At 38.8% G+C, this 18,351-nt stretch overlaps 3 protein-coding genes across 4 annotated transcripts in view; all 3 read left to right on the forward strand.

Moving 5' to 3' along the window:
* The first annotated feature begins 9,052 nt into the window (after positions 1-9,052).
* On the forward strand, positions 9,053-11,408 carry LOC136265160 (tripartite motif-containing protein 2-like). The gene has a single exon (XM_066059980.1). The coding sequence runs from the start codon at positions 9,096-9,098 to the stop codon at positions 11,322-11,324; it is 2,229 nt and encodes a 742-aa protein (XP_065916052.1). The 5' UTR covers positions 9,053-9,095; the 3' UTR covers positions 11,325-11,408.
* A 998-nt stretch (positions 11,409-12,406) lies between these two features.
* Positions 12,407-18,351, forward strand: part of LOC136265156 (uncharacterized) — a 32,134-nt gene continuing 26,189 nt past the window's right edge. Inside the window, exon 1 of the mRNA XM_066059967.1 lies at positions 12,407-12,589. The gene's annotated coding sequence lies outside the window, so the exon portion shown is untranslated. The remainder of the gene's footprint in view (positions 12,590-18,351) is intronic.
* LOC136265157 (uncharacterized) lies at positions 13,138-18,153 on the forward strand. 2 transcript variants are annotated; one of them, XM_066059971.1, is made up of 20 exons: positions 13,138-13,950; positions 14,017-14,178; positions 14,244-14,385; positions 14,606-14,709; positions 14,771-14,902; positions 15,000-15,372; positions 15,421-15,647; positions 15,709-15,796; positions 15,921-16,031; positions 16,094-16,255; positions 16,307-16,455; positions 16,513-16,608; positions 16,737-16,853; positions 16,907-17,032; positions 17,132-17,200; positions 17,253-17,338; positions 17,425-17,551; positions 17,600-17,708; positions 17,785-17,858; positions 17,908-18,153. In XM_066059971.1, exons 1-20 carry the CDS (start codon positions 13,741-13,743, stop codon positions 18,040-18,042), a joined length of 2,799 nt encoding a protein of 932 aa, XP_065916043.1. In that variant the 5' UTR covers positions 13,138-13,740; the 3' UTR covers positions 18,043-18,153. The 2 variants fall into 2 exon arrangements, with proteins under 2 accessions (XP_065916043.1, XP_065916042.1); XM_066059970.1 differs by having other exon boundaries at positions 13,140-13,950; positions 16,731-16,853.

The raw sequence follows: 18,351 nt of genomic DNA on the forward strand, positions 1-18,351 counted from the left end.
CTGCAGAAGAGCCTTTTCCTGAGTTGCAGCGATTTCATCTATAGCAGCATATATGCACTTCCTTTCTTCAATCACATCATCTACCTTTTGTGACCGCTGATCCATCCTTTCTAGCCCATAATGCTTTCTTGCACCTTTAGCAGACAACCCAGATGATTGATACACTGCATACCTTATGCATTCTCGCTCTCGGTCACTGCAAGCCATACATAAAATATCTTTCAGCTTCTCTTTATTCATAGAAGGCTTTGAATTAATTCCATCAGTTTTTTGGTATAAATTCTGCAATTGGATCAAAAACTGGCAGTAATCAATTTCTTTGACATGTTCTATCACAAATATTTTTGATACTCCACTACTTGGGTGAAGCAGTCGTAGAAAGACCACAGGCATCTTCCCTAGCAATCTTTTGGCACTATAGCTGTGATAAGTAACTGATGGAAAAGCTGTTTTAAACACCTGTGCCAATTCAATAAGGCCATTTGATATTACCAAATCCGCAGCCTCAACTAGACGTCTACATCGGTCACAACACTGGTGATTTCTCTCGCAATAACATGGCAATGCTGTAATATACTCTTGCAATGACATACATGTAAAATTTGAAGTAGCAACAGAATCATTTAAATACATTAGTCCATGTGTTGTAGTGTCAAACAGTTGCAGCAGTTCATTCAATGGCCTCCTGTTGCTACTGACTTGTTGCTCTACGACAGAAGGCCATCGCAAAAATCCTGATGACTCTCTTTACTGTTACTTCCATCTTCTTGTCATCTTCTTGTTCCGCATCTTCTTGTATTGCATCTTCTTGTTCAGCATCTTCTTTTCCTGCATATTCTTTTCCTGCATCAATAGTTTGCAGTTGCTCTCCAGAACTGGATTTGTCCTGTTCCATTTCCTGACTCTCACACAAATCAATGACTTCAGCTGAAAGTGATGGGGAGCTGCATTTGGAATTGTTGTGTGATGATTGGGGAAGATCATGAGTGCTGGATGATGAGCAAGAAACATAAGTGGCATCAGACGATGTGCCAGAATAATGCTTTCTGGATTTGTTTTTCTGATACCACCTAGGTTTCACTTCCTTTTTATTCAGTAGGTCAAGCTCTCGGGATAACAGTCTTTTCTTTTCTTTCAAAGATGTAAGCCGTTCAGTAATTTCATCACATTGACGGTAGTCTCTAACTGTCTCAGCTTGGGATCGTCTTTTCTCTTTGAAAGATATTTCTTCATCAATGTCACAAATATTTTCTTCTACTTCTTTCATTCTAGCTCTTCTGGCTTCCTTGTCAACTTTCGCCCTCTTCGACCCACTGCTACCAGCAACACTGTTTCCATCAACTTCTTTTGAGCGAGACTTTCCTTTCTTAAACTGATAGCTACCACTTGACAGCAACGAATCTCTGGCCCTCTGTAGCAGTTCACCACGATTAGCTAGGAGAGTAGGATCATTTTCAGCAAGTTTTGCAGCTTCATCATTCAAACTGCGGTGATAATCTGTAAGCGGCTCTGTATGAAAAATCTTGGCTGCTTCTCTGATATTCTCAGGTATCGACTTCTGTGAACATACAAAGATAATAAAAAGACTATTTTTGCTTTATAACTGAATGCTTGCATGCAAACCCATTATCCATAGATGCCATATTACACATAGTTTTCAAATAATGTGGCACTAAAATGAGTTTAATTAAACATTGAATTAATACCTTTTCTTTTCCTTTCACTATCTGAACTTGTCCTAATTCACCCATATATGCTTAATGTAGATTGCACCATTTTTGCAGCTGGGTATGTACTGATACTTGTAGTAGCAGAAGCAGCAGTAGTGACTGGAGACGTAGTTGATTGCTGCTAAAAATTCAAGCATGCACACCTTAATAAATCTCAGTTTACATGAAAGTAGCTACTTACAGGAGGATTAATTTTTATCACTTCCACATTCAAAATAGCTTGAGGCTCAACATCTTCACTTTCTAGCACATCTACAAACATGTCATCCCATTCAGCACACTTCTTCTGTAATACAAAATTGGACAGGCTTAAACATAGCTAACCGCAAAAACATGCTAGCTGTACAGCTATATCTGAATAGCTTTAATATACCTGGACTAGTAAACTGTCTTCACTGGTGCTATCCAACACGTCAGCAAACATGTTTACAATGCTGGCCTTGACCTTTAGTAGATCTGACTTTCCACCTTCCGAAATAAACGTAACGGGCCGCCTGTTACATCCTAAGCAAACCAAAACAGTTTTTGCACTCATTTCCCGTGTTGTAAAAACAGAAGCCACAGTGACAAAAGTACACGAGGTGCTGCGGTTTTATCACGTGTTCTCTTGCGCTTCACGTCTAAAAAATACGATAGAACGCTTGTTCAAATTCCCCACCCCTGGGCGCACAATTTAAGTTCAAATCCCCTCCTAACGCCCCACATAGCCCGTACTGGGGGTGGGGGGGTGGGGCTTGACATTGATAGGTGCATAATCACCGAGTTGTTTGAACGATGCCATAGGACTTTACGGGCTCATATTTCACAGGGTATAGCGTAGTTCGACACTCTCCCTACACCATTATAAACTCTTGGCATCATGTACCCTCCTTTCCACAGCATCTTCTGAAGTACTTTCAGGAATCCGGTGTAGTATCAAATTGAGCTTTCTCTTTTCTTTCTCCTTCTCTTCAGACAAGAGGGATGTGACAGTAGTTAATCATTGTTTCTATGGATGGTTGGAGAGTGTCCAAGCTTAACGTGGGGATGCCGTGGCTTAGTTTATCTTCTTCTAGGTGTTGAATTCTTTCAGTAAGCTCATTGACTTTCGTGTGGAGGAATCTGATCTCGGACTCAAAAGAAGCTTTCAGGGATCCAACAGATGAGATAATAACCTCTTGGAGTGAGGATAACAGCCGTGATTCTAGCTCCCTGAAAGCTGAGTTCATAGACTGACTGACTGAGCGCCAGTGTCGTCATAAACTGTTGGTGCTTGTTCATCACTATCTTTCAAAGCTCCAGAGTAAAGATAGGTTAAAAGTGGCTGACCTTTGTGCTTGAAAGATTTCTTCCATGATTTCATGGCTTTCATTCCAGCTATGACCTCAAATTTTCTTGAGGGGGAATAATCTTACCATTGTATTCAATACATTTTGTATACCCTTTGTTCCCCTCTAGTTTGTGAAACTTGTTTAAAATTAGTTTACCAGTTCTACCACCACATACAACTTCTATATACTTACGACCTTCAGTGTCCTCTTCAACGTCTATTTCGGCAATGGCAAGACTGTTAATACTTGCATGGGGGCTGGTATCTGGCGTATTGTTGGGCTTTTTCCTCTTCAGTGGGTTCGTTTGGTCATTGTTCACTTGCGTGACGAGGTTACAAACGTTTGGGGGGTTCAAGACAGCCATAAGTGATAGTTCCAGCGTTGATTCTTCAAATAGTGCCCCCTGTGTGAATCTAAAAGCCAAACAGAGAAAAGCAGTTCTCTTAGATAACGGACAACCTGTTTTGGTACCATTTACAAGCCACGGTACAACAGCATAAACAAGTCTTCTTGGTGAGAATTTAACGACACAGGTAAAATGAAATATAACTCCCACAATCGATCGCTAGGATGTGATCTCCATGCTCTTTATTTCGATTGCTTTCAAACCACCAAAAGGCACTCCTACAATAGTTGCTCTATCCACAAACCGATTTTCAGCTCATTCCATGAAGCAGTTTACCCTGTAGGCGTGACAACAAATCGATCTTGTTTTACACGAATAATCGGTCATAAATCCTTAACTGTTCATCGGGTTTGCACCAAATTTGATACTAGGATTTGCCTTTGGATTCCCTTTCTGTGTGCCAAATTTCAAGGCGATCGGAGTACACGTTTGCATTTTATAGCAATTTTTGCAAGTGTGCGAAAAGACAAAGAAGAAAAAAAAATGAAGAAAAAAACCCCCGAAAATTTGGCTGCTTGTATCTCGGAAATGGCTTGAGCGATTTCCTCCAAATTTGGAATGTGGACTCCCCTAGTTGGCGGGCAACTCTGCAGCAAATTTGGTTACAATCGGATAAGGGATCACCAAGGTACAAAGGTGTGAAAATGACATTTTCTTTCTTCCTGTTAATATACCCACGGTGTGGCTCGCCGGCTTCTTGGGCCGCACGACACACTATCGTGTGTCTTGATGTACATGTATATAAGATACCTGTAGCGTCAGGGGTTCTATGCTTTTGCTTTATATAGCTACCTACTATGCTGGTCATGCATGATGCACCCCTCTTGCCAAACCCTGGATCTGCCCTTGCTAATGGTACACATACATTTGGACCAAGATGCTTCTGTGGTTTCTGTAATATGAGCACTTTATTATGGTCCTAGGAATGGAGAGGGTTTTACCACGTATACAAGCATTAATTATTTGCACCTCAATATGTGAAAATAATTACTAAATTACTTTATATGCACTCATGACCACTTTGAAGATCAAATCATAAAATTTTAATTCAAAGTAGTCTGCATTAATCAAAAGGTGTGGGGATTATGCAGTGACATGCAGTCACGAGATGAGTTCAGTTAAAAACCCCAAGTAAGTTATCGTATAGAATAATCTGCAAAGGACCAAATGCATTTAAATTCCTAGCAGGCTATCTATCTAGCTAAGTACATGGATTAGTGTTACAGATGCAAGTTGTAATTACTGTGGAGGTTAGAACAATTGACTGACTGCTCTTTTAGAGTATCTCAATCTTTTGTATGATTTTTTTGGAGAGAAGGGGGAAGGATGGGGGGGAGGGGGCACATGCCTCCTGTGCCCGCCTCTGGATCTGCCACTGACTAGAGTGGGAATATAAACAGGTATCCTGCTTATCAAGGCATCCATGGCAGGCGTCTCTTTGAGGAGTTTTGTTGTGTGTACTTATGCGACCACATACACAACTTAAATAGGGCTACGTCCAGTACAGTGAGATTCAACTTTAAGGTATTTCTGAAGAGAGGGTACAACATTCACATGATATGTTTATGGACACATGGTTTTCAGGTCAGATCTGTAATTCAACTTGTCTAATAAGGACCATTTTTGGATTTGCTAGAAAGGGTTGATGTTTTGGTGCTATACAATTAAAGAAGTATAAAGTAACTTCAGCACATAGATGGTCTTTCAATACAGGTGGTCACTATTAATACAGGTTGCACTGTACCTAGACACCTTCACACTGTAAGACAAACTTGGCATGGCCTTGTTGCGAGTGGTCATTGGAGGTGTACACTCCCTTACAGCAATAATAGACTACAAAATTCCACTACATACCACAACATAATTCATTATATCTCTTGAGCCCAATATGGTTCCACCACAAAAATTTTATCAACATGGACCATGACCCAATTATTATTCACAAAAAAATTCTAAAATTTCAAGCAGTATTTTTTTTAAATAAAGTTTTCAATACAGTATTTTCGGACCATAATTAAGTAGATATCCCATAATTTATAGGGATCAATGGAAAGGTCGATCAATAGTCTTTCATCAGTGAAAACTGTGTTTAAAAAATATTTACACAGTGTGAATTTACAGTCAATTTTGTAACTAAAGATGGACTAATTTTTCATGAAATATTCAAAATATTTGTAGTCATAAATCAGAAACTATGGGGTATATGGAGCTAAAAATTTTCATGAGTGATAAGCACCACAGGTACTACAAACACACCAAGTTTCATCAAAATCCGAGAGGTGACCCTAAATTCCTGGTTGATTTGACATGGAATGACCCATATGCCGTATTTCCTTACTACATTTGAATAAACATTTGTCTTGATTATAAAGGGTTTCCAGCACATTTGGAAAAAAAATTACCTGGTTTTAAATAGAGGCTCGGTCGCTAGCTAGGCTCTATCTATTGATGGTGACTAATGCTTTCCCTTGTCAGGGCCGGAGCTCACGGTCTGGCATTGGCCAGACCACATTTCAGCCATTTGAATTTGAAAAAAAGATCGAGATACTCTAATAGAGCAATCATCACAATAATATACTCTAATAGAACAGTCATCGTGATGCTCTAATAGAGCATTCAGTATACAATATCAATGTCTTATTATGCTGGTTGGTCTAAGCCATTACATTCAGTCTTCAAATTACATCCAGTGAGCCATCTGCATAATAGCATAATTGCAATAATTGATAATGAATATCACACATTAGCTAGCAATCACAATCAAAATTATCTCAAAATAACTAAACTCACTTAGTATCATGGAAGTACAATTATAGTTAGTTTCTTGTGTCTGCATGTTTTTGTTTTTGTACTCTGTTGTATGTATGTGTGCTCCAGTAGGGAAGAACAGCTCTGCTGACCACTGTGAGGATAAACAATAAATCAAATCAATCAAATCAAATCAATTAGCTACTAGCTGTACATGAAATTGAATAAATTGGTGTACAGTAGCACAAACTGCTGCATAACAAACGACAGAAAAGCATATAAAAAATAGCTTCCAGATGCTATTTCAGAACATGTATTTTCAAAAATTTTCTCCGGGAGCATGCCCCAGACTTCCCTAGTTAGCATGCTGTAGCTAACACATGCAAATGAAAGTAGTTAGTATCATAATCTCTACACAATAAAACTGATTAAATATCACATCAGATCAATAAAAAGTATTGTGCGTGACTATGACTTCCATTGCAGTCCATGGATGGCCTGACCACTCAAAATCTCTGGGCTCCGGCCCTGCTTGTTGCTGCTATTTCTAAGTTTAGAGGTCTCTGAGGGATGAAGAAGCTACGAGTCATTACATGAGTAGTTCATGCAAGTATACATGTTTGCAGATATACAACCTTCACTACACTTGTTTTGAGAAACAATTACCTGGCCTTATGTGAACACTTACTGGTAATCTGATCACTGAAAATTGAGGCAGTTCTTGGGCAATTGAGATGAATGCTCCAAGCAAGGCGACCAGGAAATACAACAACCCTTAAAGTACTGTCCATGGTAAAAACAGGGTGTCCCTCGACATGCCCCCATTTTGTGTACATACATGTGACGGTTCTTTAACTATAATGTCAATCTGATGTAAGCTAACAATGAAACTGGAATTGACATTTTCTGCTTGACTTAAAAACCAGCTAAAATTTTATAGCAAATGTTAGAGTGTGATATTAACAAGAGTTCATAAAACAAGTAAGAGACTCTCCATATCAAGAGTTCATACCACATGTGTTCAGTTTAGGTTGATGGCATGCTGAATCAAGTTTCATTACTATGGCTATTGCTAGATTAAAGTTCACATACTCAAATGTTAAGAGTCCATCCTGCCCTAGAGTGATGTCAATAAGGCTAATAGTTGGTCAAATGGTACAATATCATATCAGTGTTTTCTTTACATTGTACAGAGAAATTTGATGAAGTACAACCATTGAAGACTGAGTCAGCTAAAAACTGCAGGTTGGTGTGCTTTAATTGGAAATGTAATATTTATATTATTAGCTACGTATACAGGAGGCTACAAATAGAATACAGTCCGTCTATGACCTGGAGAGAAGACAACTTGCCAAATTGTTAGTTGAAGAACATACCTGGTACTGTACCTTGATTAGGGACTACATGGGAGTGATGGTGAGTATCTACATCACTTTACATCATATGACATCATGTGTGGTGATAGAATGTTGGGATATCTATGGTTGGTGATTTACAAAGATTACAAGATATTTCACAAGAGTTGTTTGTCGTTATTGAACGGCCTAGTGTTCTCCCTGAGAAATCTATTGATTATTTAGCAGAGGCTTGTCCTTTGGCTGCAGTAACTAGTGGTTTTCAAGGTAACATTTTTGTGTCTATACATGTTGTGATTTGTTTACTTGTGTTTTAGATTCTCTATCACTTGGCATGTCACGATCCCAGATTAGTGGCAGTCTTACTCCACAGCCTGTCCATAGTGCATCATCAACTTCAGGACTATCAGACAGTCACAAAGCTTTGATCAGTTAGATGATCCTAGTACTACTCTGAGATTCCTAACACATCACAAACTACGGGTCAGTCTGTGTCACCATTAGCTGTATCAACTACACCCCCACCTCCTGTTTACAATTCTGCCCCTGCACCACCCCCACCCCCAGTGCACAAGCTATCACAATCATCATTACACAAAGATGAGGTGTATGTGTATCCGGAGTAACCACCACCGCCATCATCAGCAATAGCAGAAAATGGTGTACCCCCTCCTCCTGTAAGTGCCAGCCCTGGCTGGCGAGATGACTTGATCACCAAACTCCGTAAGAGAGCAGAGAGTGTAGGGTCCCCAATATGTCCCAGCACACCAGTAGAAGAGCAACTGTATGTTGAAGTTGAGCCACCTGCTTTTGTACTCTTTCAACGTTCCATGTCTGTTTCATCCCCACCTCCCCCCTGTTCCTAATAAAGTCCCACAACCGATGACACCTCCAACTACACACATGAGGAGATTTGGTTCTTAAGTACCACCACCAAAACTGCCCAAGCCATCCCGGACGAGTGTTGCTAGTAGTTACCAAGATAATAGTGACAGTGATGATGAGAGTCCTCTAGCTAAGGTCTTTATTAAAGGTGCTAAACTGAAGAAAACTGTTAGTAATGACCGCTCTGCACCAAGGATGTGACCCTGCTAAATAATTATATTATTATTGTAATACAATCCATTTTGGTAAGGTTATAACTGGATGTAAACCTTCTGAGGTTATTATTGTTGTCATAGTGTAATGTACTGTCCAGATTATCACTGCTCTAATGTTAGTCACTATTACACTGTAACATCACTTAATTGTGTAACCTTTTGTAATCACCTAGTCATGACACCAGACCCTGAACTAGAGTTCACAGCCTGAATATCCAGGCAGTACCTTGGGAACTACAAATCTTGTGATCAATACGGCTATTCTTGCTACCTCTCCCACCCTTCCCTGGTGGTTCTGATTTTGGCTGTGCAAGGAATATAAAGTCGCTAACTAGTCTGGCCATTGATTCATAGATCACTGTTTACATCACTTTTGTTTGGGTGGGGATTTGCAAAAACAGAAAAAAGTGGTCTGTGCACGGGATTTATAATAACTACATGCAACAATGGCTGCGAAGCAGATGAAGAAGATGACTGGTCACCTTGCATGTCCTATTTGTTGTGAGTTGTACAAGAATCCTAAATATCTCCCTTGTTATCACTCGTACTGTGAAGCGTGTTTGTCGAAGCTACAGGAAAAGTCAGAGGACAAATCCAGCATCGCTTGTCCCGAGTGTAGGAGAACGAGCTTCGTACCAGCTGGAGGGGTAAAAGATTTGCCGAACAACTTTTTCATTAACCGCCTCTTGGATGAAGTTGCTCTACAACGCAAGGTTGAGGGAGAAGAGGAAGCTAAATGTGACCTTTGTGTTAGGGAGGACCCGGTGGAAGTTCTGTGCCTTGATTGTAGCGCCTTCCTGTGCAGCGCATGTACTAATAACCACATATACAGCAGAGAGTGGCAAAATCACAACATGATGCCACTCAATGAGGTGCAGTCTAAGAAAGAGAACGTCACTGTAAAACCAAAAGCCAAGTTTGCTCTATGCCAGGAACACGAAATAGAGCTGAATTTTTATTGTGAAACGTGTGAGCAGTTGGTGTGTCACTACTGCATCACAAAGGATCATTTCCAACATGAACATGATACTGTGAAGAAGGTGGCTAACAAGTATCGACAAGAAATGGATGACATGATGAAACCTGTAGAGAAGATGATTGAAGGACTGTCAACTGCTCACAATAAAGTACATGGTGTAAAAGATGAGATTGGAGCTAAAGCTACCAGTGTTGACAAGGAAATTGATGTATATTATGAAAAAGTGCAGCGACAGTTGCTCCAACGATTGCAACAACAAAAAGATGATCTAAAAACAGAATTGCATAAAGTGTTGGGACAGAAGCAGAAAGAAGCTTCCCTCCATTTGGAGAAGATGGAACATTCCCAAGCAGAACTAGAGAGTGTGAAAGAACTAAACAGTGCAGTGAAGAGAGGGTCAGACCAAGAAGCATTGTTGATGAAGAAACAAGTGATGGATAATGTGAAGAGGTTGAGTGAACTGTATGGCAAGTTGGTAACTGAGCCAGTGGAAAGTGTTGCTGTAGAATTGAAAGAATTTGATCAGTCATTTCCACAATTTGGTAAGCTTTATATCAGTCCCAATATTTCTGTTGCGAATTCTGAAGCTTTAAACGTGCCTAAAATGATTTCAAAAGGCAAAATGATTAATTTCAACATAGTCACTAAAGATCACCATAATCACATCTGCCACAAAGAAGGTAGTGATATTACCAGTCAAGCACAGTCCAGTAGGGGAGATGTCATTCCAGTAGAAATGAAGGATAGCAAAGATGGCAGCTACTCAGCATCATTTATAGCCAATCATGTGGGAGAACTAAGACTGTCAGTTACTATTAACAAACAACACATTAAGGGAAGTCCTTACCTTGTGAATGTGCACAGAAACTATCGTGCAATGGATAAGCCAAACAAGATTGTTGATGGAGGAGGGTTGAAGGTACCATGGGGTATTGCATTTGGTAAGGATGGAGTATGGGCTGTTGGGGATGAGAGTAACAATTGTGTGTGGATGTTTGATAGTCAAGACCAACTAATTAGAAAGATTGGCAGCAATGGAAATGGTAACGGACAATTTAATTGTCCACTGGGGGTAGCATTTGATCCTGATGGCCACTTGTATGTCACTGATCATAGTAACCACAGGGTACAGAAGTTTAATCCTAATGGAGACTATTTGCTTCAGTTTGGCAGTAGTGGATCAGGAAATGGACAACTGAATTATCCCTTAGGTATTGTAGTTCACAATGGCAGAGTATACATTACTGAATGTGTTGGTAAACGTATTTCAGTATTTCAGCGTGGTGGTCAGTTTTGTCAAACATTTGGTTCAGGTCATTTATCCAATCCTTTTTACATCACTGTGACCAACAATGATCAGTTGCTTGTTGCTAATTATGGTCACCACTGCATCTCCATATTTACACTAGATGGTGCCTATGTGGGCAAGTTTGGTGAACAAGGTACCGGCAGGGGTCAACTGAGTAGTCCAACTGGTATTACTACAGATAAGTATGGCTTCATCCTTGTGTTAGAAAGTGAGAATTGTCGTGTATCTGTCTTTGACAAAGATGGTGTATTTGTGCACTGCTTTGGATCCAAAGGCTCTGCTCAAGGACAGTTTTCATATCCTTATGGAGGATTAGCTATTAGTAATGATGGTAAAATCTACATCACAGACCATGGTAATAACAGGATCCAAATCTTTTCTGACTAGACTGACTAACACATGTAGCTTGTTTGTATAGTGTGTTTAATTGTCTCTTAGACAAATACAGACCTTTAGGAAATTTTATTTGTTTATTTTGTATATTTCTAATAATATTTCTCTTATCAAGAATGTACTGTAGTAGCATATATTATGTGGTCATTACTGCTTACTTAAGAACACTAGTTTTGTTAATTTATATTTGAGCTATGGAAAATAGAAAGGGACCATATGGTGAAAAGGGGAAATCCCTAATGATTATGAACAAATGTAATATGTGACCCGGTCTGCGAAAAGGGCTCTTATAGCCTTTCCAATTGCATATATATGGTAACCCATAACTTGACTGGTGAATATGGTACAAGCCTACAATTTGGTCACTCATCAACCCTAACCTGGCAGTAGCTGTGGGTGTAATTACATGGTGATAGCTTTAGTAGATTAGGAGTTATGATTAGCCAAACATGGATAATTGGAAAGGCTATAAGAGCCCTTTTCGCAGACCGGGTCACATATTTTCACTATTACAAAATACATGATTACTCATGTTCTATCCATTGTATTTGAAATTTTTTGTGGTATATTGCTAAAACATCATTAATGTTTTTTATTTTTAATTACAGGGGTATATAATTATGTATTTTAAATTATGGCGCTCTAATTTGTAAACATGTGAGCCTCATGCTGACCAGAAGTTACTGACGACATTGCTTCCATGTGCTGTATGAGCTTCTAACTATACCCTTCATACAAATTGCAGTAATGTAGGTGGACATGTTTTGGAAGAGATCATGTGGAAAGGAATTCCACCAGAAAGATAAAATTATTTTGATCATTTAATGTATGGTAACTGTTTGTTACATTGTGTTTTACATTTAATGTATGGTAACTGTTTGTTACATGGTGTTTTGTGTATAGTTTTGTTATTAGAGCTACTGAGTTGTTTTGGGGGTGGGCAACTATGAAAAATCCTATACGAGATTTCAAATATTTGAGATTTGGCAAGATCCATGGCAAGATTTCAGAACAAGCAAAATTTTTAGCATCAAGAAAATACTTTAATCACGTGATCCCCTTAGTCTCCGGATATGTACGAAAAGTTTTACAAAAGGATGTTGGGCGACTGATCATGAACTATATAAATAATATACGGAACTTTGCGACAATTTTCAAAATGACTAGAGATTTTAGATTTCAGCAAGATTTCAAAGAGGTTGTACGAGATTTCAAAGGAGTGGCGGAACCCTTGCTGCCTTGTAGTGAGGGCTAGAGAGGTTTGATTCAATCTATGATTCAGTGGATCGGAGAAGGTGAGTGAAGATTACAAATTTTCAGTAGTAGAGTCTATATATTTACGTCAATTTGCGCTAGGTCGATACAGGTGGAGCAAACCCGGGTTTATGCCGCGCGCTCGTGCGCGCCGGAATCTCGATGCACTGCAACAAGCCACTCCTATCATGGATGCAGCAATCTAGGGGCGGAGCTGGTGAAGTCAGCAGGAGAAGTAGCGCTGACAGGTTGGTCTGCTGTACAGTACATGTTAGAGATGGTACACGTGACCACTTGGCTATGGTGAGCTACCATCACAGTCACAGTAAGGCTATCCCTGACACTTAAAACTGCAGTACCAGACTAAAGAAAGGTTTGTGATTCAATGGAGAGAAGGTGAGAATTTTTCAGTGGTAAAGTACATGAACAACTTCAGACTGGAGATTGAACTGTTGATGAAGAAACTCCAAGAGTACAGGAATCATGGCTATGGCGTGGCCTTCAACCTGTTCAACCAGAATGATACAGAAATATGACTGTAATCCCATCAAGATGATGTTCTGTAACAAAATATTTGGTCCGGGTGCATAAACGGTCCGGCCGGACCAAATATGTTCGACATAAATGGTCCGGCCGGACCATCTATGACGACATAAATGGTCCTACCCGAACATAAATGGTCCGGGTTACCAAACTAAACTGCAACGACTATTTGCCACCGTACAGTCGACAAGAATAGCTATATACACCAAATATAGGTTAGCCTCATCTCTTTGAAGCAGTGCCTTCAAAGAAATCTCGCAAAATCTCTCAGCATGCTGACATAAACTAAATCCAATAGATATCTCAGTACTGCTTAGTTAGCTCAAATAGCAGACAGAGTTGGAGTGTATAGACTGTATAACTGGTTGTTGCGGCCGTATCTTGTTGGTATAGGGAGTCTGGTAGTTAGCTTATACAGCATATCCGGCTAAGGAGCAAGATTCGATACGACGCAGTCGCGTGCCGGCGTTCAATTTACTGACTGAGGATCCGCGGCTATACTGCAGCTACAGCAGGACTATATACTAGCTCTAACGAACACGAAAGGCTCAGAGATCAAGTTTAGAGTGAATAATCTGCAACTTGAAGTGGCGCAAGTTGCTTGCTTCCAGTGATGGCTCATAATACTGATAAGGAGGATAACCATTTCGAGGACGAATTGGAAACTGACACACTAGAAGATGTTTATGTTTATGTGACAAGGAAGCAGTATAGAGAAGGCCTTACTCAAAATCAGAAGCGAATTGTAAGAAGAAAGGCAGCAAACTTTTGTGTGGTTGATGGAGAATTGGTGTTTAGAAAAAAACATAAAGGAAAGGATGAGGTGTGGCTATAGTGCACATACATGCATGTATATGTAGCCATATCATTTCTTAATTTGCATGTTCAGGTGCAACAAGTTCGATACATTAGAGAAAGAAAGGAACAGCTTAGGATTGTACAAGCTTGTCATGGAGATCAGACCTCTGGCCATCTTGGATACAGGAAGACACTGGCAAGAATTACTGAGAGGTTTATGTGGAAAGGGGTATCTAAGGATGCTAAAGAAATTGTAAGATGCACTCTGCATGAGCATGTAATACAAATGTGATGCCATATCTTGTACGGAATGCATAGGTGCAACGATGTGATATTTGCCAGCATGTGAACAGAAAGCTAGAAACTATTGCCCCTGCACTGAATCCTGTACCAGTCAAGGCTCCCTGGTATCATCTAGGCGTAGATTTTGTTGGCCCAATTGCATATCAGTCTCCAGCAGGTATGTATACAGTAAAAGCATGCAATGGCTCTGTAAAGATTAATGGTGAGATCTGTGGCAAACATATTATATTAATATAGTGACCATCACTAAAATATAATATAGCTATTGGCATTCACTTGTCACAGGTATCACCATGCACTTACTTTTCACAGTGCATGCATGAATCAGCATCAATTATTATTATTTATTCTGTAAAAATTGCACACATTTTTTGCAGGAAATCGCTATATTTTAACAGTTATTGACTACTTCACAAAGTGGGCAGAGGCCATAGCTACCCCGGACAAAAGTGCATTTCAAGTAGCTAATTCTCTATTTGAGGTATCTATATACGTAGCTTTATGTAAATGATATCTATTTATAGATCTGTGTTTTATTATAGATTTTCATGAGGATGGGAATTCCTAGAGTCATCACAACAGATCAGGGAACAGAATTTAACAACCACCTTGATAAACGAATGATGTCATTGCTCCAGATTGATCACAGATTAACAACTGCTTATCATCCGCAGGTATAATTTTCTTGCATTGGTGTCCGTAGCAATTATACAACTACATTGTTATTATATCATATACAGATTGTCGATTAAGTATATATATTTCCCTTAGGCCAATGGCTTGGTTGAACGATTTAACCAGACACTACAGAACATGATTGTGAAATTTATTGATCATAAGAAAGAGCAATGGGAAGACTTTTTGGATACATGTGTTTATAGCTATAATACCTCCAAACAAGAATCTACACAATACTCACCATTTGAACTCATGTTTGCACGAAAGCCAGTGCTACCGGTTGACATTAATACCGAAAAGAAAGATCCTGATGTATTGTTAACGGATTTTTGCAAAGCAGAAGATCCTTCTCTACTTAATGAGCTTCATCATGCTAAGCAAGCAACACTTAATGCTGCAAAGGCTAACATTCTGAAAGCACAACAAAGACAAAAAGAACAGTATGATAAGAGAAACTATAAGCCAGGTATGTAATATATATCTAAAGATACGCCAGTTCAATTTCTTTATGTAGGAGCTTATGCTGTAGGAGCCAAAATGCTTATTAGAGATAATAAAAGGAAGAAAAGGAAGGGAGGAAAACTGGATTACAGATGGCTTGGTCCTTATGAAATTGTAAAATCACTAGGAAAAGGTCTCTACAGTTTAAAAGGAGTTGAAAATCCTGAAAAGGTCATTGAAAGAGTGCATGGCACTCGTCTCAAGCCTTATATGTCTCCAATACAGCCAATACCTCCTAAAGTAAGTTAACTGAATATTTGACATTACTTCTACCTTGGTTACCTCTTCTGTTTATGTTTAGAGTCCAACTGCAGTAGATGCATCTACCAGTTCTGGTACATCATATTCCGATTCATCAAGCAAAAATCAAAAATTTAAGGATTGTGAAGGTATTTATTTATATAATACATTCAGTTAAGGATGTACACCCTGTCTTACTAATACTGTATGCATAATTGTGTGTATCTGCATAAATTATGTGTATAGATAAATTTATAAGTTATTTGTTTGTAGTAAACCGACTGCAAGATCAACAAATGGAATCTGACAGTACTGCAAGAAATTCTAATTCACCTGTGCCACTTCCTTCATTAAGCCAAGGAATAAGCAAGGAGCACTCTGATGGTATATGTGTATATTTATTGAATTATACTTCAAGGTGTGCACATCGTACTTATTTCATTTAGTTGTACAGGATAGCCAGGAAGTTAACAGTATAATTCAAGCTAGCACACCTCTTTGTATGGAAGAGTTTGTTCCTGAACTACTTCCAAGTGGCACTCGAATTTCACCAATTTGTGGGACTAAGAAAGGAGATACACAGCTTAGTGCTACACCTAAATCACCTGGTAGGTGTTTCAACAAATTTCTGTATTATTTTGATTCATCACAAATTACAGAGAATAGAATTGTAGATGCAATTTTTGATTCGCCTAAAGGAGTTACTAAATGTAAAAGATTACTGCAGTTTTCTAGTCCTGATAAGAATTGTCCTGATCTTGTGAAACCACAGAGGAAGCGCAAATTGCTGAAAGATGTTTTTAAAACTGTAAGTTTGGCGTATTCATCTGCATAATGGTGCTGCTACATGTGGCACATTGTACAGAATGAGAGTGCTTGCAAGAAGGTAAAGAGTGATCCAGTGAAGGAGATTCATAAGAATGACTGTGAGATGGATACAGGATCCACTAATAATGCAGAGGTATAATAACAATGCTATACAGTAGTTATACAGCTATACATTATGCTACATGGAGCACATGTATAATGAATATATGTTATGTATGTATGCACAAAATATTATCATGTGTTTTATTCCTCAAGAAACAGCTTACTAAGATTTGGAATGGAAAACCATGTCATGTTGTTAAAGCAAGGATAGGTAGAAATGCAGTTCACCACGGAAGTTTCCACAGCCTAAAACCAAATCAAGATGTAAATGATGAGGTTCATTAATGTCTGACATGTATGTGCTTATTTAAATGTATTAAATTCCAAAGATAATCCATACATACCTTGAACTGTTATCAAATATCCAAGGAAATACTTTTGCCATGATTTCTCAGACACTATCTTGCATACTCAGCCATACCTCTGCTGGGAAGCATTCACACCTATTGTCTAAGGTACAGTTACAATGACGGTTAGTAACATTTTGCACACAATAACAAAGTAATTAAGCTATGTATAATTATTGCAATGAGAGTTGTTCCCTTGGTTGCTAGGAATCATTGAGCACGTATAAGTACATTGGAGGATGCTACAACCAAGGTAGTAACCATTGGATTCTCATTGTAAGTCTGCTCATCAGTAACATTGTCATCTGTTACGCTATTATGTTTTTAGGCTATGGACTTGGAGCAGAAAAGCTTTTATTATCTTGATCCCTATGGACCTTCACGGTCAAGCCGTGGTGCATTTGCTGCTGTAAAGTTAGTTAGTTACATGGCAAATAAGTTTTTTGGCATACATGTTACTTGAAAATGTGACTTCAATTGCTGAACACCTGTTTATACAGGAATTACTTCAAGAGAAGGGGTGAAATATTAGGAAAGGACCATTTAGACATCACTAAGTTTGAGTTGAAGCAGCTGAAGAGAAAGATTCAGTATGATACCTCCAACTGTGGTGTATACTGCATGAAGGTATAATCATACAATCATTATAAGTATAGCATTATAGTTTTTTGTTAGATGGCTGAGCAGCTGTTTCTATCAGGAAGCATTGAAGAAAATAGCCTGTGCAGAATGAATACTACACAAGCACGGATTGATATAGGTGTTGCATTGCTTTCATACTCAGGTACTATAGTACATAATGACCTCTAGCTACAAACGAATGTGCCTGCATTATGGTATTTGATATACACATTCTATAGTTGATATGACCGAAAGGTGTATAATGTGTGGTGCAGGGGAACAAAGTATAAGTCATCCACAATATGTTGATTGGGTAAGACTAATACACAATAATATATGCACATTTTAATGTATTTTTACAGGTACGATGTGATAAATGTAAGCAATGGTCACACATCATCTGTACCAACCTGAAGCCTGAAGAGGCCAAGAATGTAAAAACTTTTTCATGCCACGAATGCTCCCAGGACATTCACCAGATTAATGACTTTGAATAATTGCAACCATGCCATGTATCTTTATAGCTACAGTGCTTTAGCATTATAATCTTATTTTAATAGCAAAATTCACCTGTGGAAAATTGTAACAGAATTAGCTACGTAGCAAGATATGAGTAACTATACCTAACATAGCTACAGTTAACTATTATTAGCTGTGCCAGAATATAGCTACACTGCATGTTAATTCGAAAATATGAACTTCATACACTGTAGGTAACACCTGTGGCAACTTGTATGAATCTCATACATGTAGCTATGATTTGTATGATCTTCATGCAAGTTGGCACAGGAGTCATCCACTCGAAT

Source organism: Dysidea avara, chromosome 8 (genome assembly GCF_963678975.1).
Source record: "Dysidea avara chromosome 8, odDysAvar1.4, whole genome shotgun sequence".
Lineage (NCBI taxonomy): Eukaryota > Metazoa > Porifera > Demospongiae > Dictyoceratida > Dysideidae > Dysidea > Dysidea avara.